At 42.5% G+C, this 24,080-nt stretch overlaps 1 protein-coding gene across 37 annotated transcripts in view; it reads right to left on the bottom strand.

Moving 5' to 3' along the window:
* KALRN (kalirin RhoGEF kinase) overlaps window positions 1–24,080 on the bottom strand; it is a 695,174-nt gene that overhangs the window by 327,554 nt on the left and 343,540 nt on the right. For 23 of the 37 annotated variants that reach the window (XM_084990931.1, XM_084990930.1, XM_084990928.1 and 20 more), the window contains 3 exons: window positions 16,007–16,198; window positions 4,388–4,596; window positions 272–446 (listed from right to left, as the gene is read on the bottom strand). In XM_084990931.1, the coding sequence (XP_084847057.1) occupies window positions 272–446; window positions 4,388–4,596; window positions 16,007–16,198 (576 nt within the window). The remainder of the gene's footprint in view (window positions 1–271; window positions 447–4,387; window positions 4,597–16,006; window positions 16,199–24,080) is intronic. The other 14 variants (XM_084990933.1, XM_084990932.1, XM_084990924.1 and 11 more) reach the window with 1 other exon arrangement.

A 24,080-nucleotide genomic window follows, 5' to 3' on the forward strand; every position in this document is an offset into this window, starting at 1 on the left:
CCAAGTAAGAGTCCAAAACACATGGACAAAGCCCTTCTCAATGGAGTAATCCCAGACAGAAAGCAAGGAGAGCGGCTCAGCTTGGCAGTGGGGGTCAGACAGACCGGCAGGAATCCAACATGGTGGAGTGTGAATTTTTTTGATTTCTGAAAAGGTATCTGTGTTGCATAACCCCCTCTAATCCCCTTGGGCTACTGCATAACAGTCCCTTCCCATTTCTGGGCCAGGAGGCAGCCCGCCCTCTACCTCCCACCAGCCCCTGCCCTGCTACCTCAATGGTGTACTGCTCGAAGATGCGCAGCTGCAGGAAGATGTCCAGCTTGATCTTTCGCTCGTGGAACAGCTCCTCCATCTGCACCTGGGCATCGTCCAGCTGCTGCAGCACCGACTCAATGTGGCTGATGGAGCTACTGTGGGGCGTCTTGTTGTTGGATACGGCTGAGTCCCTGTGACAGAGCGGGAGAGAGAAGGGAGGGGCCTTGCCATGTTAAAAGTGAAAGATGAGCAAGGGGCCTTCCTAGCCTGAGCAAGGGGGGGCATGACTCAGTTGAGTCATTCAACTGGGAGATGTTTATCAAACTCCTACTTTGAGCCTGGCACAGTCTGCTTAGTCGGTGAACCAAAGATACCCATATCCTCTTTGGGGTTCACAGCACTGTAGTTCTGAGACTAGTTGCTGTCCACTTCCTCGGACAGAAAGAATTGTAACAGGTATCAAATCAAATACCGCATGCAACAGGGCTCCACAAATATGAAATGGAGTGGTTTCATGCATATATATGGTCTAATACATAGAGTTTCAATACACACACACACACACACACACACACACACACACACACACACAACACACACATATAACAATAAATAAAGGTAGACAAGTTAAAGACATGGGGAAAAAAATCCTTCCTAGTTTTACCTCACAGGATCATTGTTAAAATAAAATGAGATCTGGAGTTCCTGTCATGTCACATCGGTAACGAACCTGACTAGTATACATGAGGATGTGGGTTAGATTCCTGGCTTCACTCAGTGGGTTAAGGATCCAGCATTGCTGTGAGCTGTAGGTTGCCGACACAGCTCAGATCCTGCTTTGCTGTGGCTGTGGCTTAGGCTGGCAGCTGCAGCTCTGATTCGATATGGAGCCTGAGAACCTCCATGTGCCACAGGTGTGGCCTTAAAAAGCCAAAAAAAAAAAAAAAAAAGGTTTTTAATGAAAAAATAAATAAAATGAGATCTTGGCTGCCAAAATTATTTATCCACTTTATATTTCTATGTCAAAGTGATGGGCTGGTGTTATTACATAGACTTTGAGCTGTAGTTAGGAAAGCAGGGGGTCTGGAGGTTGCAAGCCAGGCTAAAGTCCCTGCTCTGACATATATGGGCTGGTGACCTTGGGAAATCACCTCCCGGAGGCCCAGTTGTCTCTTGTGAAGTGGACAATAATCCCTGCCCTGCTCACGTCACAGCTTGTTAAATAAGACGGCGTGTGTGAACGTGCTCTGTGACCAGAAACGTGCTGTATGAATGACTGTTAATCCTGAAGGGACACTGAAGTGTCAGGTGCTGACTGGGGCACAGGTCCAGTTGGGGAGTAGCGGCTTGAGCATAAGCGGCTGGACAGCCAGCAAAGATTACAAAGAACATAGAAGAAAAGGATGAGCCAAGCAGATGGGAGGGCTGGGCTTCTGATCAGAGAGGCTATACAAAAGTAGCAAGGGGAGGTGACAAGTCACAGAGGGAGTCAAGAGGTAAACTCGGACAAGTGAGGTGGTGGTGACACCTCCAAAGAGACCACTGTAATAGGAAAACTGGAGTTTAAGTGGTTTAGATTCTACATGGCCTTGAGTGAGTAAGCTAGAGCCCTGAAACTTGAAATAAAAAGGCACATTCGTTATCTTGGGACATATTATTTTTTTATATGATTTAAGAAGTCATTAGGGAAAATCATTGGTTTTGAATGCTCTTATTGGCAGCCTTTCTGAAAACCAGGTCTTTTGGACAGTGTTTGTCTCAGAAGCAATGGTATCTGAACTCACATTTTGTTTCTAAAGGGAGCATCAGTTTGTCAAGAGCCTCTCCTTCCATCATCCAGAGAGCTTCCAACCCTTTCCTTCTCACCCTGGCCTCTTTGAGCATGAAAGCCTTGCACTACACAACTCCCCCAACCATGAACAAAACAGAAGAGGTGTACTCAATGCTACACACTATGAGTTCATTGAGGACATGGCTGTTGGGAGGATATGACTGTTCTTTTTGACTGCTCCCCTCAGTCTTTCTCTATCATACAGCTTTCACAGGAAGAGGAGGCTCTCTGGCTATTGTGTAAAGCACCTATGTCAGTGTCACATTCACTAAGAATCACAGAGATGATGCAAAATCCCCTTAGGTTCTTGGTGGTTGGGGCTGGAAGAGTCATGGAGGCCCAGGGAAGATGTGTGTGCTGGCTGGTGTGAGCATCCTGCCAGTGTCTACTAGGCATCATTGACTTTCTTGCTTTGACTGGTCTTGATAACAGGGAGGGGAGCCCAGGCTAGCATCAGACTAGTGGAGGAAGGAAGAGTCCTCAGGGGTTCTTGTTACATGCCTATGGTCCTCTCTGAAAGCCATGGAACTTAAACTTGTAGGACAGGCACCAGCAATCTCATTGCCTTCACCATCACTGAGTAGCCTGCAGCCCCCAGGCATGGTGCAGGGGTGGCAGTGGAGAAGAATAAATTGCATCCACAGACCGGGCCCCATGGAGAGGCCAGCCATGATGGTGAAAAGGATTTGCAGAGAAAACACAAAGCCATCATACAATTCTAGAGGTGACAAGCTCCAGAGAGTGAACCCCTTAATTATACAACTGCAGCAGTGAAGGCCCAGGGAGGTTAAGTGACTGCCTACTCTTTGGAATTTTCTTCACAAGCAAATAACAGTGGAGTTTCCTAGGTAGGCAGATAAACCTGTCATGTATTATATATTCATGAAAATGAGCTGGGGGAAGAAAGGAAAGAGGCTGTCTCATTACTATGCAAGAGGAGGACTCAGAACATCTCATGTGCAAGTTTGGAATAGAAATGATTAATCCAACAGAGAAGCACGCCAGGGCCATCGTAAGGTACGTTCTCATTGTTTATTTATTTATTTATTTATTTTTTTTGTCTTTTGTCTTTTTGTTGTTGTTGTTGTTGTTGTTATTGTTGCTATTTCTTGGGCCGCTCCTGCGGCATATGGAGGTTCCCAGGCTAGGGGTTGAATCGGAGCTGTAGCCACCGGCCTGCGCCAGAGCCACAGCAACGCGGGATCCGAGCCGCGTCTGCAACCTACACCACAGCTCACGGCAACGCCGGATCGTTAACCCACTGAGCAAGGGCAGGGACCGAACCCGCAACCTCATGGTTCTTAGTCGGATTCGTTAACCACTGCGCCACGAAGGGAACTCCTCATTGTTTATTTAATTGGACAACTGGTATGTGGGGGGAGGCCTTCTCCAAGTGAAGTAATTCCCTCTGGCCCCAGGATTGTCCTGGGGCTTGCTGATGAGATTATTTCTGTCCAGGGCTGGCAGAGGTCCTGGCACTCAGAGATTTGGGGATAGGAAAAAGTCCTCGCAGGCAGACATCATTAGCGCCATCAAATCCTATTTACACGGCAACTGGGCACAGGGCTGGTTGCTGAGGGCCGGCTCAAGGCCTCATGACACTTTATCTGTGAAGCTGGTGCCCTTGACAGGGACGGAAAGCTAGACACTGATGCCAATGTTAAGGAGGCGATAGTGTGGATGAATCTAAATGAATGTAAGATATGAGACAGGATTCTAAGATTCTTTCTTAGCTATATTTGTTTAGGGCAATATGGGAGTTTTACTTTTCTGGGCAGCAAGGAATGGTGGAAAGGTCATATGTAAGTAATGGAGAGCAGGGTGGGAAAACAGTGCACACTCTCTACATTCTCAGAGGGCCAAAGGCAGCCATTTGGGGTCACATTTTATAGACTGGAGCACTGGAATTCAGAGTTAGCCTGAGAACAGGTGCCAAAGAACACTATGTTCCATAATGGCTATTTTTCCGCGTGACCAAATATGCCATCATTCTTCATGAAGATGTTATTTATTTTCTACTGAATGTTGCTACATTTTTGTTATGTTTATATGACTTACTGATGGCTGATTAACATCTTCAGTGATATGTAAATCTTTGAAACATCAGAGCTTTTCCATTTACTATTTCATTCTAAATTCAAGTTGGGTACGGCACAGGCATTTTCATGACTGACAGATGAAGAAACTGAAGCTCACACAAGACCACAAAGTTGGTTGCGGCTGAGCCAAGACCAGAACATGATGACTTATCTCGTGTCTAGTCCAAGGCATTTCCCACTGGAAAGCACTGCCCATGCTGACCTGGCCTCGCTGGGCTCCCCCAGGGAGGGAGGCGCTGACCTGAGCTGCTGGATAAGGTCTTCGCCCTCCTTGATGACATTGAGAGTGGCATCCAGAGTGGCCGTCTGCTGCTGTTGGAACTGTTTGATCAGTTCCTGGACTGCATCCACAGAGTCTGCACAGACATCCTCCAGCATCTCCTTCTGAAGGTCTTCCATCCATGTCCACAGCTGTGGAGGAGAGAGCAGAGACCACTAAGGGCACAGGGAGAGGCCAGGGCTGGGGTCAGAGCAAGAGTGTGGAAGTGAGGTCACCTAGTCTACCCTCAATCAGCATTTTGTATTTGTATTTCTGTATTTATATTCATTACCCATCTCTGCTGAGTTTACTCCACTAGTGCTGGCATTCCCTAATGACAGGAACCACCCTCAGCTTTACTTCCCTATGGTCTAGGGAACCTCGGGTTTTACAGGAGGGAGCTTACTCATCTTTGAAAGACTGGGAAGAATAGGAAACTGGCGATGGACAAATATCATTTCATCTTTCATAAAGGAGGGTTCTGCACTCCTCCTCCAGGCAGCTAGACGCTGATTCCTAGGAATGTACCATGACTTTACAAATATGAAAAAAGAATGTGATGCTCAATCAGAATCAAATGAAGATGAAGAAAATATGCGCTAGGCTAAATCATTTTGTTCTTTTCAGGACTGGTTACTTGGTTAGAACGTTGAATGCTAAAGACATGGCTTATCTTAATTTCAGTATAAGTATGAGACATTTCCCCTGTGGTATTTCAGATGACAAAATGCAGTCAGGATAGTAGTACTGGTCAGATAACTTTAAAAGAGCCGAGTATAGTGTTTTGAATGGAATAAGCATTGGAAATGATGAAGAGTTGACGTGAATTACCGAAAACTCACTTACTGACAACTCTTCCTCACGCTGAGAACAGGTTTCCAGTGGCCTGCCACACTTCCCCACTTCTAACTGCTCGCACTGAGGATTTTCATGAATAATGGAGGGAAAGATGAGTCTGATGTTCCCTCAGAAACAAGGACTCTTTACCTGACTGGCAGGAAAGATAAGCTCATGGCTTTACCAGGAGAAAAAATTGATAAAAGGAGCCAGAAAATGTGGATTGTGGCCCTTGTTTTTCCCATACCCATGGTACCTTTGAGTAAGTCACTATGCCCTTTGCTCACCAAGACTTTATGTGTAAAATTGGCTGGGGAAAGCATATAATAAAATGGTTGGTTACCTTATGGTTCTAACATTCTGTAAAATTTCCACGTTAAAAATACAGATAAATATCCACCTTAAGAATATTATTTCATCTTGAATGGATTAAGAAGATGTGGTACATATACATAATGGAATACTATTCAGCCATAAAAAGAATGAAATAATGCTATTTGCAGCAACATGGATACAACCAGAGATTCTCATACTAAGTGAAGTAAGTCAGAAAAAGACAAATACCATACGATATCACTTACATGTGGAATATAAAATGTGGCCCAAATGAACCTATCTACAAAACAGAAATGGACTCACAGACATAGAGAACAGACTTGTGGTTGCCAAGGGGGAGGGAGAGGGAACGGGATGGAATGGGAGTTTTGGGTTCTCAGATTCAAACTATTACATTCAGAATGGAAAAGCAGTGGGGTTCTACTCTATAGCACAGGGAAATGTGTCTAATCTCTTGGGATAGAATATGATGCAGGATGATATGAGAAAAAGAATGTATATTTATATGTATGACTGGGTCCCTTTGTTGTACAGCAGAAATTGGCTCAACATTGTAAATCAACTATAATTTTAAAAATTATCAAAAAATTATTGTTTAATCTTACTGGTTCTCAGTATGGAAAATCAGGTATGGCTTTTGTAACCAGGGATAGGAAAAGAGACAACAAAGAGAGACTATGGTCTTCAGATTTCAGACAAGTTATTCCTTATTCTTTAGAGAGGAAAAGCCCTAAGTGTGGCAGAAGAGGTTGAATTCACATTAATAAGACCTGGGGGTAGCAAATAAGGGGGTATAAAGAATGTTTTTTTTTTTTTTTTGATAGGTGAAAACCTCTCTGGGCCTCAGTTTCCTAATCTACAAAATTGGCAGAATAAGATTTACCCTGCTCACTTCAAAGATTATGAGAAATCATTCACTGATTATCAATGCCTTAAATGAACAAACAGCATTATTAGTAAGCCTATAGCACTGTGATGATAGCTATAAGGAATACAAATTATTATTATTTAGAGTCCCTGTTATTAGCAGCTTGCAACTGGATGTAATTAGTTCAGTTTATTTTCTTTACAAATATGCATTTTGTTATGAAACATAAAACAAGTTTTCCAGACCATAGAAGTTGGGATACATATTCCTATAGGTATGGGTGTATTTATTTCAAATCAGTATAAAATCAGGAAGTTCAGGATACTGGTCAGCATAACTTGAGGTTACTTTGTACTTTCTGGCTGTCATTTTGCCTAAAGAGCAAAGACATTTCCCAGGTATGCTGAAGTCCTTGAGTATGAGATAACGGGATCTTTGAAAAATTATTGTATAGAGAGGCAATTACAGTGGTTAAGAGTTTCAAACTCTACACAACACTGTAAGTCAATTATACTTCAATTTTTAAAGGAAGGAAGGAAGAAAGGAAGAAAGGAAGGAGCTTCAAATCCCATTTCCACCACATATTACCTATATAACCTTAGGTAAGTAACCTATGTTCTTTGTACTTCAGTTTTTCCTAATCAGTAGAACTAGAATAATAATTCTTACCTCACAGAGTTGTAAAGATTACTAATAAGTTGACATATATATATGTGTTATATCTATACATACATAAATGAGATATATATGTGTGTGTGTGTATATATATACTCTACATTTATATAAGTTATATGTATATACACACACACATAAATGCATATGTATATTTTGTCTGCACACACACGGAGACATGCACACAGAGATATATGTATATCACTTAGAAACAGTGCCTGGCATATAGTAAGTGCTATGTAAGTGCTAGATATTATTGTATTTAAAACATATTTTTTGATCCAAGCCACCTCCAGTTCCCAACTAGAAGACAGAGGGAAAGTGTGAAGAACTCCATTTGGATATTGATAAAAGATCAATACTGGATTTGGTCCTTCAATATGCTAGGATGAGTTTAGCCTTTCTTTTATGCTTTTGCAACTTTGTCCTGGGATATCTAAGCAAAGCCTAGAAACTGAGAAGTCTAGATATTTCTTTACTAAAAAGCAAGAAAAGAAAAGATGCAGAGAGAGAGGGAGAGAGAGATGAAAATTGCTAATAGGGCATAGGTCGTTTAAGAGGAGAAAAATAAACTCGGTGTGTCAGTGGAGGACAGGTACTGAGATGGAAGGCTGATTAGGATGAAGCTGGTGCTTATCCTGCAGGAATAAGAGAGAAAGAGGCTTATCGATGTTGTGAGGATTTTACCTTAGTTAACATAATTTTGTTCTTAGTACCATCCGCAAACTATTTTAATGACTTCATAGCTTGGAGGTCCCCTTTTATTTTCTCCTTAATTAAAACTTGAGCACCTTTGATGCAGGTCTCGGGAGAAAGTCAGCCTCACTCTTCCGAGGAAATTCATCATGACTTGTGATCCTTCTTCCACCCCGTGGTCATGCAGCTAAATTGTAGGGACAGTCAAAGACCAACCTTGAGGTGTCAGTGTTACGAGAGAAAAGACTAGAGAAAGATTAGGGATGTCTGAGAACACACACCGACTTCAGAAGGCAACATCATTTAAAAAACGTGTCCTCCTCAGAGGTACTCTCTGATTAATGTGTTGAAGCTGATTTCTCAGATTTCCAGTCATACACACGACTACTTTATAAAGAAACTCTATTCTAAGGTAGATTAAAGCCTACTGCTAAGGAAAATCAGCTAAGAGATGAACAATCAAGAATGACATTAGATGCCACTCAGCCCAGTGGTCAGTAGCCTGATAAGGAAAGGAAGGGGCCAAGAGGATAAAATGTCAAGTAAAATTTGCTAAGAATTGGACTTAGAGATAGGAAAGGGGATTATAGTACCAGAGACAAAGGCTTAGTGACATCTTTCTCTATTTTCTCTTTTGTAAAATCATAACCTAAACAACCTAGAGGGAAAGGAGTTCTTGAAGGAACTGATATTTACTGGTGATAAATTTTTTTTTTTTTTTTTTGGCCACACCTGCGGTATGTGGAAGTTCCCAGGCCAGGGTTTAACCTGCTATGCCACCAGGGAATTCCTAGGACTTTTTTTTTTTTTTTTTTTGCTTTTTAGGGCTGCACCCCGCAGCATGCGGAGGTACCCAGGCTGAATTAGAGCCACAGCCACAGCAACTCAGGAACTGAGCCGAGTCTGCAAACTATACCACAGCTCACAGCAACGCCAGATCCAGACCCTTAACCGACTGAGTGAGGCCAGGGATCAAACCTGCAACCTTATTGTTCCTAGTTGGATTTGTTTCCGTTGCGCCACAATGGGAATTCCCACTGGTGATAATTCTTGATTCTGCCCTTGTCGGACTAGTTCTATGATCATGGCAAACTACTTTACTTTAATTGCGTCATACCTAAAATAAAATGCATGTGCACAAGTGTGTGTGTGTGTGTGCGCGCGCAGGTGTGTGTTTGTGATTTCTGTAGCTTATCTCTAAAATCCGTTCCAACCCTAACATGATATGAGTTCTCTCCAGAAGCTGAGGTAAAGAAGAGGTAGTGATAAAAAGGCCTCTCTCAACTAAAAAATTGCAGTCACACCTTCGACACCAAGGCAGCCAAAGTCCAGAGAATTAAGCACTAGTTCAAGGATAATTGTGCTACAAAGTTAAGACACTATTTACAACCTAGGTAGCTTGAGTAGAGAGCCACTGTAAATCCCGAGAAACATGCACACAGTCTTCCCCTGATATCAGAAAGTTTAAATTGCAGGCTTATGATTTTGAATAAGCACCTCTGAGGCATAGAGTGAACAAACATAAGCATCAGTGTCACTCAACTGTGAGTAAGGGTCTGTATTTCATTCCTTAGGCTGTAACTTTCCAACTATCTGAATCTCCCATAGATCTCCTCTATGTATGTGCCTATTTGACTTATCCTGGAGGAGCATGCTTAGCTAGATTCCTTTGAAAAGAATCCACATCAGAGAGCCATTTCTATTACTAATTTGCCCATTATCAGGGAGCCAATGAGACTGAGCCAAATGATCTTATACTTCAAGTTTCCACAAGCCACTGCCAGAACAAGGAGAAATCATGGAGTGAGTCAGGCAGCTTGGGAGCAGACACCACAGGCTTTTCCCTCCATCTCTCTCCCCTCTACAATCCTCTGCTTGTAGAGTCTCACACATCAGCACTGCACCTTTGCTGTCAACCGACCTACTCCCCATAAAGAGTCTTATGTTTCAGCCATTTCCAGTCCCTCCCTTCCTGATCAAACACACCTGTGCTACAACCATTCATTCAGGGTTGTGCTCTCTGCTTGACAATAATTACTTGGTCCATACTGATATACATATACGTTATGTAGTCTTTCTCTTAGAGAACACATGTAATTGTGACCAAAAAATACCTACATCCCAAAGAATGAACCACATTTGAGAATTTCTAGAACCATGGCAAGGGTAGAATTAAGGCGACCTTTCAATGCCCTGCGTAAAGTCAGCTCTAAGACCAAAACCAGCAAGTTCAGGAAGGGCCACCCCTGGAGCCCATCCTGCTTACACAGTGGGACGCCTGGGAAAAGGGCAACTGAAAAGGACAAGAAGGGAGGACCAAGGAAGGAAGAAACCAGGAGTTATAGAAATAATGAGACTCATGGCTGAGTGGTTAAGGAAATAGGTAATGTTACTCCAGCACTTTCTCCTACTGATTGGCTGAACCATATTTGCACAACTCTGGTAGCCACTGTGCTGATACACCTGACTGACCCTGAGAGATGTGGAAAGAAGCACCAATTTCACAGGGCAAAGTGTCCCTCTCTCATAATGCAGACATCATTTTCCTTTGGCATTGACTACCAGCTTTTATTTCTTAAGTAAACACCATACCGGTACAGCAACTGAAATAGAGGATGACGCTTTTTGTTCTCCAGGCCATCATTTCTTCTGAAGATTGATTTAGTTTTGGTTCTATAGTGGGTGGGTAAGGGGACATGTGCATATATGAGTGTCTGTGGCATTTGTGGTGTGTCCGTGTGTGTGTACCTATCTGAGCCCGACATAACATGAAATAATGATTTCACAGGGTTATAAATGAAAGGAAATGGGCTTTTAATTAAACACTCTAAGAAAGAGCCGAGGTTGATTATCTTGGCCACATTCCTTAGTTAATTTGACTCACACTATTACTACAAAAATATCTAAAAATGGATAATTTGAAAACCCAGCAACTGCAGCATTTCCATGGAAACACAGCAAAGGAGAGAAAATTCTGTCTGGACAATTTCTGCAGAGCAGATGACACTGCTACAAATGCCTTTTTCTTGGACAAAGAAAATGAGGCCTCGGGTAAATGCACCTTCCAATATCCTCCCCAAGCCTCCAGACCAGCAAACAGTCAGCTGGTGTCTTGTCCCAAGGCAAGAAGACCATCTGAAAGTTCAGCACATTTGTATTAAGTGAGGTTCTGGATGTATCAGGAGGTTCCAAGCATGTGTTGTCACATCTCTTTACTGTGCAGCTCTTCTAAGAAGAGATGAAAAGTTTTGTTTTTGTAAAGTAACATTTATTGGGATCTTTTGTGATTTTTCAATGGAAATATCATTGAAGAAAACTTGTAAAACAAAATAAACAAAGGGAGTTCCTATAGTGGCACAGCACAAACAAATCTGACTAGTATCCATGAGAATGCAGGTTCGATCCCTGGCCCTGCTCAGTGGGTTAAGGATCTGGCGTTGCTGTGGCTGTGGTGTAGGTCACAGACATGGCTTGCATCCCGCGTTGCTGTGGTGGTGGCATAGGCTAGTAGCTACAGCTCTAATTTGACCCTTAGCCAGGAAGAGTCCATATGCTGTGGGTGCAGCCCTAAAAAGCAAAACAACACAAAAAAACAACAATGACAAAAAAACCAAGCAAAATATACAAAGGAAATTAAATCATCCATAACATTCTTAACTTCTCTGTATATTTCTTTTCAGTCTTTATGTGTGATCAAAATAGCGGACATGATGGATATACAGTTTTTTATGCATAATACCACAAGCACTTTCTCATGCCATTGTCACCTCTGACAATGTGATTTATAATAATTGTATAATATTTCACTCTATAGATTCACTATAATTTAATGAATCACTTAACAGGGAATATTTAGATGATTTCTAATTGTTCAAGGTTATTGATAATACTGCAATGAAATGGCTAGAAGGCTTTAACCCTTAAGACTCCTTTAGCGGATATGAATTCACAAAGCAGGGCAAATAGACTCTGCAACCTGAAGAAGAAGTGAGCCTGGAGAGTACCTTCTTCTTATCTTCTGTTTTCTCTCTGATTGTAATTAGATTAAATCTTTAGCAAAACTGAGCAGAAGATTATTCTTCCATTCACTCTATTTACTGTAAGAGAGAAAAACATCCATAGAAACTCAAAATTCTCTCACACTTGCAGACTATTAAACTTGGCTACTAATCTTGTCTTGTAAAAAGCTGGAAGTTTGCCTATAGAGTCAAGAGGAAGAACAGTTAATAGACCCAGGACCAGATAGGACCTACACTTAGTAAGGTTTGAGAGATGGCATGTCTTGAGAGAAATTAAAGTGAATAAGCAAAGACCAAAATGCAGGAGTTATGCTTCCTTAGGTCATCCAAGGATGTTCACTTCTGCCTACCTAATCATCTGTTTCTGCCTGCTACACAGGCTCTAGGAGAAAGCTCCCACAAGCAGTCTGAAATACCCAACTGACCTCTGTTTGCTGCCCGTAGAGTTCAAGTCAAAGAACTGGAGTAGATGAACACTGCAACTGAATGGGCTTCCCTTGCCCCCTCTTTATCCCCCTACTTCCCCCCCCCCATTTTATCTCTCTTTTTTATTTTAGGAGAAATGGCCAGCTTCTCATTGTCAAGTAAACCTGTCCAATATTTATTCAGCATCCCTATGTGTCAGACACAGAAGTAGAATCTACATCTACACATCTAAATCCACATGTGTCCTCTACTTACGAGCACTTCCAATTTAATGAGGAAGAGCCAATCAGCCCCTTGAGGTCCCAGCACCATCAGTGAGGAACACACGGTGTTCCTGGCCCATCTGGGTGGGAAGTTGGAAGGCCCAGGGGAGAATTTAAAGAGAAAATGATGTCTGAGTTGAGTCCTTAAGTTTCTTGTTAACCCTACGTTAGAGATGCTTTAAGAGTAAATTTGGGAGACAGTTTTTTGGTAGGAGAAAAACAGGTATTAGTATTATGCTACTCAATTTTGTAATCATCATCATCATCATAGTTATCACAAAATCTATATAACAGAATCTCTATTATGTATACAAAGCAGTCTCTATTAAAACAGAGACCAAGTACTTTTCTCAAAGGCACATAGCATGCCCAGTAAAGACCTAGATCTGGAAATCAGATCTCCCTGGCATCTAAGATCATGCTGTACTTAATGTGTGTGTTTATAACACAAATATATGTGCATGCACATACGCATATGCATGTACATATATATAAATATGGACATACATATACATGTCTTATTCTCTACTGTGCCTGAAAGAGACCTCTGACAGACTAGTTTAGGGATGGGAAGGTATACCTGAGAGATAACTTGTGGATATAAAAACCTGCAGGATGGCCTCCATGAACAGCCCCTCCATGATGGCCACTCAAAAGGATGCTATCCTTTGTGTCCTGAAGTCAGAGTCTGTGTGATCTAGGAGTTGTAAATCTCTCAGATAGAAAGAGCCTCACCATCACACACCCCATTGCATCCAGGCAGGACTTTTTCTAATTCCTCTCATATCTGGAGATCCCAAAGAAGGAGACTATGCTACTTTCTGATAGCCTTCTGCTCAACAAATTCCTGGCAGAGAAAACTCAAAGTCTCTGTTCCTTGGCCTTTAAATGAAGGCTTCCTATGAAAGGCTTATGAGAAAATGTATGGGCTTTGGAGTCAGAAAGACTTGGGATCAATTCCTACATTTGCCACATCCTCACTACTAATCCTGGATCAATGATTAATTTTTTTGATCTGTAAAACTGGAATTTAAAAAACGACAATTCTCATGGTCACTGATGAGAGAAATAGTTGAGCACACACAGAGCCAAATCCATTTTAGTTCCCTCTCTCTTTCTTCACTTGACCCAGTATCATGCTGCTCTCTTTAGTACTTTTTCATATGAATGTGGTTGTATGAGCTGAGCCATGTTGGGAAAACAAGTCTCAGGTACAAATAAGACTAAGCTTAGGCTCAAGAGATACCTGGGAAAATGATGGTTGATAACTGAATACCTGGATGTTCCTATCTGCCACATCCTCAACACTTTATCTTTCTTAGCTAAGAGCTATCCTCCCATCCAGCCCCTGCTTTCAGGTTTGGAAAGGTAAAGAGGAAAAGAATAAGGAGAAGGAAGAAGAGCAGAGAAGAGGAGGAGATACAAGCAGGGACAAGGAGGACAGGGCGTGGGGTAGCAGGTCAGAGCAGGAGAGAGAATTTAGGAAGAGAGGTTGTTTTTGCTGCCCTAAGCAGCTCTGTTTTCTGGGTCTTGGTCTCCCCATGTGAAAATATGTTTAATAAAGTCACTATCATAGATTCTCATGAGGATTACATGAGATGATATATAGCAAGTCCAGCAAGCAGAAGGTACTCAAACAGAAACAAATACTATCTAATATACACTGAGTACTTGCAATGAACCAAATCTTAGGCCAGGCAAATCGCCTGAATGATTTCAGGCCTAATTACCATTATTATTAATTAGTGTTATCAATATCAAATAAAGCAGAAGAATAGGGGAAGAAAAAGAAAGGAATTCTGAATCACATTGGAACCATAAGGGGCCTTAGGGCCACTGAATCCAACTGCATAATTTTATAGATAAGCCAACCCAGGGTCAGAGACACAGTGATTTGCACAAGCTCACATGGTTCTACAGCAGCAGGGTCTGGACAGGAATCCCAGCCTCCTAGTTCCAAGTACAGGAGGTGGGAGATGTAGCTGGAGAGGGTTCCCGGAAGCCACAGTCACCCATCCAGGAGTAGAACTTCCATGGAAATTGACCTTGTCCACCACCTCCCTTGACAGCCCACACCTCCCTTGACAGCCTACACTCCCACAGCCTTCACAAGGAACATGACTCCTGTCCATTCATGCTCCATTCTCTCACCCACAGGCTCATAATTAAGAGACTACACGTGCCTTTGGTTTCTGAGACGATTATTAAGAATGGGGTGAGCCACAGGCAAGCAGACAATCAGGCAGGAAAGCCTGGATTAGAGCTAATTCCCTTGCTTTACAGATGCTCCTCAGAGGGCGGTGGTAGGTCCCACAGTGAGGAAGCTGAGCCAGCTTCGTGGAGCTCGCCAGCCCTTCATCTGCCTGGGGAATCTCAGTTTAAAAAACATTATCTTTGCATGTTTATCTCTGATAGGCACAGCAATGATTTGCATTCATTCCCACAAAGTGTTAGAAAAGCCTGTGAAGTAGTAACAACCAGGCTTCTTAATGCATTTCAAATATCAAAAATCAACTTAATTAAGTTGGGTTAATTTTTTTCCTGAGCAGCAATCAAACTTTAATTAATACTCCATTAAAATGATTTCGGGGTGGGGGGGCACACAAGCATGCATACACCTAATGAGTTCATCTGCCAAGGGTGTTATTACAGAAGATGCTAAACATGCCTCCTCACTGGCCACTTACTTAATTTCAGAGTGCCCTGTGCTAATCAGAATCAAAAAGTAACTGCAGGTTTGCAACCCTCCTCTGTGGGCCCTTCTATCCTGCCAACCCTGAAACATGATCCATCCTCCCCTCTCCTTTCTCCACTCTGAGAATGATTCAGGGGCCAGACTTAAGCCCAGTTGGCTTCCTCCCGGGTGGAAGGCACTCCAGTCTCCCTTCCTTCACTGGCTGTCACTCCACAGTGAGAAAGGTGAGGACCATTTCACTTTAAGTCACCCCATGGCAGACCTCACTAAGAGGATTTAATCCTCTGAAGAAAATAAAACAGAAACACAGAACACATTTGCAAACTCTGTTAGTCCCTTGCTGATAGCAATGATGATCAAAGTTCTGCAGGGCTCCGATTTCTAATAGGAAACAGCAACCAAGAGAAACTGGGTGTGGTGTGGAAAGGGAGTCTCTGAGCTTATAATATTGTCTCTTTATGGTGATTATTTCTATACTAGGGAGCCCCAAATTTCTCCAGCTGCAGACTGAATTCTCTAGCACAAAACCACCAGCCTCTCCAGCCCCCTCCTCACTAGAGTTGAGGAGGAAATTTTGCCCCACGTTCGTTGAGACCTAAATACAGGTTATCAAGAGCAAATTGCTAAAAGCATCAACCTTAGGAGGCTAGTAACCCCCAGACCAACCAGGACCCTGGGGAGGTGGGGGGTGGGGGTTAGGAAGCCAACCTGACCTTTGCCTGAGCACAACAACCCAGCCAATCCTCTTACCTCTTTGGTGTGCGTGTGGAAGGAGACAGACATGTCTAGCAGAAGCTTCCGCTGCTCCACCCTGCGCACAAAGTCTTGGATGCGCACCTCCAGGTGTCGAGCTGCCTTGTAGATCTCCTCCGGGTCACATTCCCCCGTCTGAGCCAGCTGCTCCGCTGCTTCTAGGAGCTTGTCCGCATTGGTGTACGTATTCTGCCAGCAACAACAGTGAGGGAAAGTCAACTTGCAGTCAGGAGCAGAGCTTCGCGCCTTCCCCCAGCCCACCGGGGCTGCCCAGAGCTGGAGCACAAGGTGTGGGCGTGGGCACTGAGCCGAGAGCTCCCAGATCTGGCACTGAGGAGCTGAGCACCCAGCTCACCCGCCTCTCAGCCAGCCAGCAGCCTGCCTGGCAGCTCGGAACAAGCGGGCACTAGCTAGGTGCCTCCTCCGTCCCTGGGATCTCTCGGAGACAGGGTGTCCCAGGAAAGAAGCCAGAAGATACGCGAGAATCACCGTTCCCCAGCTGCGCCCTGACCCCCTACCCTTATGCAGATCCATCACTGCCCTCACATCTCAGGCTGTAACTGCCAGTGTTGAGAATACCTCATCCACAGAGATCAGCTGGGCTTCTGCGTGAGAACACCAGGAAAATAATAACTGGGAGACTTGCTCGACTTTTCCCCCAAGTCCCTTGCAACTACTGGTGTTTATCTTTTGGAACAGAGCTATCTCTTTGGAGGGGAAGGGGTCAGCAACTCAGGGAGCTGACAGAAGGAAGCAGACACAGCCAGAGTGAGGAGATGCAGGCGATTCCCTATGTGCCCGGTGAAGGCTTAAAGCTTGCAGGGAGGTTGGGGAGGAGTCTGGTGATTTTATCTTAAGCTACTGCATGCACACACACACATTCACACATATACACACTCTCCTCCAACCCATGTCTCTATTCTCTAGAGCATTTTAAATAGCAACCAGATTGTAATTATTGTTCATCAAGATGGAGCCACTGCCTCGATAATACACATATGCCAGTATGATACATATGTCATGGATACACCTTTTCCTCAGCAGGCTTCACTTAAAAAAGATCTCCTGATTGACCCCGAATTCAAGTTGGTGACTCAGGTGTACATAATATTTCCTGATATCCCCATAGTGGCACAGTGCCCTATAGAGTGGTGAGCCAATGGTTATTGGTGACAATGTGAATCTGGCAACAGAAACAGGACCAAATGTAAAGTGAGTGGAGAACAGGAATGGATTTTGGAGCAATGGCTGTATGATGCTTTACTCTGCTCCTGTCTGAAGTGGTCTTCAGTCTCCATGGAATTCTTAGACTCACCTGAAGACCTGGGTATTAAAGGTTGAATTGTATCCTCACTAAATTCACATGTCAAAGCCCTAAACCAACCCCCCCATGCCTCAGAATGGGACCCTTATTTGGAAACAGAGTTATTGTAAATGTAATTAGGTGAGATCAGGTCATAGAGAAGTAGGGTGGGCCCCTAATGCAATATGACTGGTGTTCTTATAAAAAGAATGCCATATGAAGAGACAAACATGCACTCCGAGAGGATGCCACGTGAAGCTGAGGGTGGGGGGGATCGGGGATGTATCTACAAGACAAGGAATGCCAAAGATTGCCCCCAAACCATGGGAAGCTCCCCAGTGAGGCATGGACCAGGTTTCCCCCTCAAATCCCTCTGAAAAAGCCAAACCGGCTGATACCTTGATCCTGGACTTCTAGCCTCCAGAACTTCGAGACAATATATTTCCATTGTTTGTCACCCAGTGGGTGGTACTTTATTACAGCAGCCTTAATACACTAATACACAGGGGGTGGGGGGGGTGCAACCTCTCAGACGATGTTGACCTAGGCTCTCGGTGGAACCACAGAAGATGAGCAGGGCTTTAGCAAACCCTTGTTATGGCTCCAAGGAATACCAAGAGAGTGCACCCCCCATCCACCTCCCATGGATCCTTCAGGAATGTTGTCTGACCAGCAACTGCCTCAAGCAAACACTGTCCCAAAGCAGGTGAGGTGGGACTGGGGACTGGGGTGAGGCTGTAAAGGAAGAAAAGTCCTTTGGCCTCACCTGGGGGATTCATGGAAAAACAGATGATCTTTGTGAGAGGAAAGAGGCTTTGCCACAGAGTTAAGTAAGAGTATATTGATTCTGGAAAGCAAGGACAGGAAGTACTCAGAGTCAGGATGGAAATGCCAGGAGAGATGGGAAATGACAGACAGGAGGAGACCTCTAGGGCTGTGGGCAAGGGTAAGTAAGCCTCCTAAAGGGTTGCCCACAATTTCTTTCCTTTTTTTCTTTTTTTTGTCGTTTTCTAGGGCCACACCCTTGGCATAAGGAGGTTCCCAGGCTAGGGGTCTAATCGGAGCTGTAGCCGCCAGCCTACACCACAGCCACAGCTACGCCAGAACCGAGCCGCATCTCTGTGACTTACACCACAGCTCACGGCAATGCCAGATCCCTAACCCACTGAGCGAGGCCAGGGATGGAACCCGCATCCTCATGGCTCCTAGTCTGATTCGTTAACCACTGAGCCACAATGGGAACCCCCACAATTTCTAATAAATATGCCCAGAGCTGATGGGAGAAAGGCTTTTTTTTTTCAAGAATCCCTCAAATCTTCCACTTTAAACTTTAGGGAATCTCAAGAAATTCCAAAGAAACCCAGAGGTTGAGACTTTGTATTTTCTAGCCAATAAATAAAAATCTATGGCAAAGCCAAAGCAGGCCTGCTTTCAAGTTAAGTCTGAGACCAATACATGGTAAATAAAAAGTAAGAATGAAGTGCCCACTGCATGTAAAGTGGACAACCTATCCTGGTTTGCCCAGGACTTTTGTGGTTCTAGTATAAAAGTTTTATGTCCCAGAAAGCCAATTGGTCCCGGGCAAATCGAGATGGCTGGCCACCCTAAGACATATTCAACACTGTAGGTGTCTCAGGAGTACAGATACATATATGTAATGTATGTTGCCTTAAAGGAGAATGAAATCATGCTTGAGATAAATAATGTCACAATACATTAAATGGGACAAGCAACACAATAAAAATTAGGTGTTAAAATTTCTTGACATGATATATAGGTGCCAAGAAGAAAAGGAGCAAAAACTGAGAATAATAATAGCCAATAATGATTAAATACTTTTCACATGCCAAGGACCATTCTAAAGGTTTACCTGCATATTAACTCATTTAATCTTCACAATAACCCTAGGCAGTCAATACAGCCATCAGCCCCATTTTACAGATGCAGAAACTGAGGCAAAAGGAATTTCTGGCTAAAGTCACATGTTTCAAAAGTGGTAGAACCAAGATTTTAATTGTTTGATCTCAGAGCCCAAGCTTAAAACCATGACACTACCTTATCAGATGAAGAGGAGTCTTGCACACCAGAGCAAGTGTTTTTGTCCAAAGCAGTGAACAGGCACTTAACAGTTGTAGGCAGAAGAGAGGTTTGACTGATGTATAGTGTCTAGAGACACTACCCTGCCTCTATACAGATGTAGACAGAAGCTGGAGGTTGGGCACAACTTTTCAGGGAAGGACAGGTTTCTCATAGCCAGGTTCCCCAGGTTCCCCTCTCTCTCATCCTACAGCCATGCTCATGCTCATGTAACGACCTGCTTCCCTGGGTCTCTTCCTCCTGGTCTGTGCACGCCTCAAAGGTAGGTTCCATGACTCACTCATCTTTGGTTCCTCACTACAGACACCATGACTGTATACAGTAGGTACTTATTAAATGTTGAGCAAACAAGATTCAGAGATGGGAATGAGCATATCATGTATGGATATGTTGAGCCAACCCGACTAAAAGTAGAGAGTGGCAGGAAATCATGGTGGAGAAGGCAGGGGAGCGCTAGATAAGAGATTTTACAGAGAGAAAGGGTGGGAGGGAACCAGGCTCAGCATTAAAAGCCAGGCTCCCTGCTCCACCCTCTATGCAGCCCTCTACCCCATCACTACCAGAAACAGCCTCTAAAATTCAGATCTGGGAGTTCCCATTGTGGCTCAGAAGTAATGAACCCAACTAGTATCCATGAGGATGCGGGTTTGGTCCCTGGCCTCTCTCAGTGGGTTAAGGATCTGGTGTTGCCATGAGCTGTGGCTGTGGCATAGGGCAGCAACTGCAGCTCTGATATGAACCCTAGCCCAGGAACTTCATATGTCACGGTGTGGCCCTAAAAAACAAACAAACAAAAATAAAAATAAAATAAAATAAAATTCAGATCTGGTCACAACTCTCTTCTACTTCTGCTGTTGAGTGGTTTCCCACTGTCTTTAGTGTAAAACACCTCAGGGTGCCACCAAGGCTCTTTTTCATCTGATTCTTTTTTTCCCTTCAGCTTCAACTCACATCATTCTATTAAAAACAGCTTGTGAAATAAACTGCTTACACTTCCAGAAACTCATGGCACTGAATCTTCCCCAGTCCTGGGGTGCCCTTCCCCCACTTTATTGTTTTTTTTTTTTAACATGACCAACTCTTACCTTTTAAGACCCAGCCCAGGAGTCACTTCCTACAGGAAGTCCACCCTCCACTCCACTTCTCTCCCAAGGTTGGCTTAGATGCACTCCTCTGAGTTCCCAGAGTGATCTGTGCCAACACCTGCCTTGGCACCTACCATATTCTAATGCAAATGTTTGCCTGTCTCATCCACACAGGGGCAGGTAGTCCTTCACCTCTTTCCCTTAGTGCCTGACACAGTAAGTACTCCATAAAAATTCGGTGACTGAATTAATAAATTAAACAATACATCAATCCCCAGCAATCCTAATATTCAGTCCTTGGCCCTCATCAACTATTTGGTATAAGACGTTACATGCCAGAATTCATGATCAATATTCAGACTCATTTGCCTTATCCCACCTCCTGGCACAATCTTGAAATAAGAATCTGCTTATAGGATATCAACTAAAGTAGTAACAGAGTAATACACTGATGCCTGTCATTGCCTCATATTGAAGCAAGGATCACAATAGGCTTCTGCTCACTTTCTGACCAAATCAACCTCGCTTTGAGTGCAGTTCCTAGGCCTCCTTTGGTTCCCCAGTTGGCTAGCTTCTGCCTTAGGTTTGAACCCTTGCTGGCATTTCCTAATTGATATTGCAAAAATGGGTTATGAGTGCTAGTACACCAATCCTTTTGCCCCTGGGGCTTTTAAGCAGGACTTGCGGTAGCCACAACTCTGAGTCAGAGATTTGGGCCATACAAATGGCCAGTTCCTTTTCTTCCTTCCCCCATGCCAGTGTCCACCAGATAAAATGCCCTAGATAATTCAACCCTTATGTCAATAGGCATAAAATCTCATCTTCATTTTATTGTGCTTTGCAGATATAGCATTTTTTTTTACAAATTGGAGGTTTGTGGCAGGCTTGTGTTGAGCAAGTCTACCAGTACTGTTTGTCTGAAATCATTTGTTAACTTCATATCTCTGAGTCACATTTTGGTAATTCTTGCAATACTTCGAATTCTCTCATTATTATTATCTTTATTATGATGATCTTTGATCAGTGATCTTTGATGTTACTATTATGACTTGCTGAAGGCTCAGATGATAGCTAGCATTTTTTAGCAATAAAGTATGTTTTAATCAAGGCATATACTTTTTTTTAAAGACATAACGTTATATCACACAATGGACTACAATATAGTGCAAACAAAACTTTTATATGCATTAAGAAACACAAATTTTTGTGACTCTATTGTGGTATTTGCTTTATTGCAAAGGTCTGAAACAGAACCCACAATATCTCTAAGTTATGCCTGTACCTTCCATTCCCCCTGCCATAGCCATTACTTTTTGGCCTTTTCCTCGGAGAAGAGACAAAGTGTTCTAGGATAAATTGTCTCTAAAAATACAGGCATCCCAGCAGTACTTACTGGCTATGGTTTCAAACTTCTTAGGCTGAAACAGAGGGACAGGAGGCAGGCTTTTTAAAGCCAAGGTATGGAAGAGACAATGCATAAAAACATTTCTAGTGTCAAGAGTTGACTTCCTTGATAATATGAAGTTAACACTCTTGGCTTTATGCTCTGGGGATAAGGAAGGATGAGGCCAAAATTACTCTTATAATTCAAAAGAAGCAGTGTGGACTGGAGAACAAAACTACCAGAGGACCAGGATAGAACTCCCCTCCTGATGATTATTTTTCCAGGCTGACACTTGGAACCAATGAACAGGGAGAGGAAAGCAGCAAAAGGACACAAGAATTAAAAATAAAAAATAAAAAAAAGAGAGACAGAGAGAGACATAGAAGCACAGAGACAGGTTTCTGGATCTTGACGTTAGTGAAAGAAGGCAAATCAAAGTAATGTCATTTGAATAGTACTTTACTGGTGACAAATCTCTCTCACCTTCCTTTCTTATCCAATCTGGGGAAGATATGCAGAGGATCCCCCTGTGTGTGAGGAAACTACTCAAGGCCAGGGAAAGAACCACTTGAAAGGGTTGGATATAACAGCTTTCAGTACTCTTAGGTCAAGGAATAGTGCCTGTTTTTAATCATACTGGAAAACCTCGTGATTCACAGGATATTGGGTAGATACTCAGAAGAGTCTTAGCAGGGGTGAATAATTGGTCCTAGACTGAGCACTTCTCTGTTTTCACCTAATGTATTTTAAAAGAAAGTCCTGAAAAGATGAAGTTTTTTTTTTTTAAGTAACTTAAATGTATTCCAGAACAAAGTTTAAGAATATTTATAAAAATACAGAAGTATCTAGCAACTGACAGGTAGGATTCACAATGTCAGGTATCCAGTAAAAAAAATTACCAGTCACACAAAGAAGCAGGAAAACATAACTTACAATGTGACTAAAAATCAATCAAAACTGACCCAGAACTGGCATAGATGTTGAAATTAGCATACAAGGGCTTAAAATGGTTATTTTAACTATTTCATATGTTCTAAAAGTTAAGTGGAGAAATAGAAGACATAAAAAAAGACCTTGCACTTTTAGAGATGAAAAATATACTTGATGGTATTAACAGCAGGTTAGGTTCCCCTTGCCTGGGAACCTCCATATGCTGCGAGTGCGGCCCTAAAAAGCAAAAAAAAAAAAAAAAAAAAAAAAAAAAAAAAAAAAAGAAGAAGAAAAAAGAAAAAGGATAGAAAAGAATATAATATGATAGCACTAATCAAAATAAAGCTTGGGTGGCTACATTAATATCAAACATAGTAGATTTCAGAGAAAATAATATTACCTGGGGGAAAGAAGGTGATTTTTTAATAATAAAGGGGTCAATTCATCTAGAGGATATATTAATTCTAAACATTTATGTACCTAATAACAAAGCTTCAAAATATGTTAAGCAAAAACTGATAAACTTACAAGGAAAAACAGAAAAATCCACAATTATGACAGAGAATTAATGCCCCCTCTCATTAATATATAGAAAAGTAGGCAAGAAATTAGTAAGGATATAGGATATTTGAACACTCTCAGCCAACTTGATTTAGTTTATAGACCATACACCCCAAAATAGCAGAAGGAGCATTCTTTTCAAGATAAATCATATTCTGAGCCATGAAACAAGTATAAAAAAATTTAAAAGGATATGAGTCATAAAAAGATTTTCTCTGATCTAATTTAATTAAATTATACATCAATAATAGAAATATCGCTGAAACATCTCCAAAGAATTGGAAACTAAATAAGATACTTCTAAACAATCCAAGGGTCAAAGAAGGTAGTATCACTTTACCAGGTATATATAGTACACTAGGCATTGTGCTAGGCTCTCTCTATACATTACATTTAAGCTTTGAGACCAATAATAAGATAGGCATTATTAATTTAATTTTACAAATTAAAAAAAACTGAGGCTCAGAGAGGTTAGGCAATTTGTTTGAAGAATGTTACAGAACTAGAAAATGGAAAGTGGTATTTCTGACTATAACCCCCAGGCTCTTTTCATTGAACCATGCACCTCTCAAAGACTCAATGTAAAATCTCCATCCCCTCTGCTTCACTGTTAGTTTGCACTATACTCACTCTTACACCTTTGATTTTCAAACTATGACACTGTACTTGTTCATTTGCAACTGCTATCCTTTTGTTTGCAACACATTTCCA

This window comes from Sus scrofa, chromosome 13 (assembly GCF_054392235.1).
Source record: "Sus scrofa isolate SSC_HxYL_T2T_F1_AM1 chromosome 13, Sscrofa_HxYL_maternal_Yorkshire_Landrace_v2.0, whole genome shotgun sequence".
Classification (NCBI taxonomy): Eukaryota; Metazoa; Chordata; class Mammalia; order Artiodactyla; family Suidae; genus Sus; species Sus scrofa.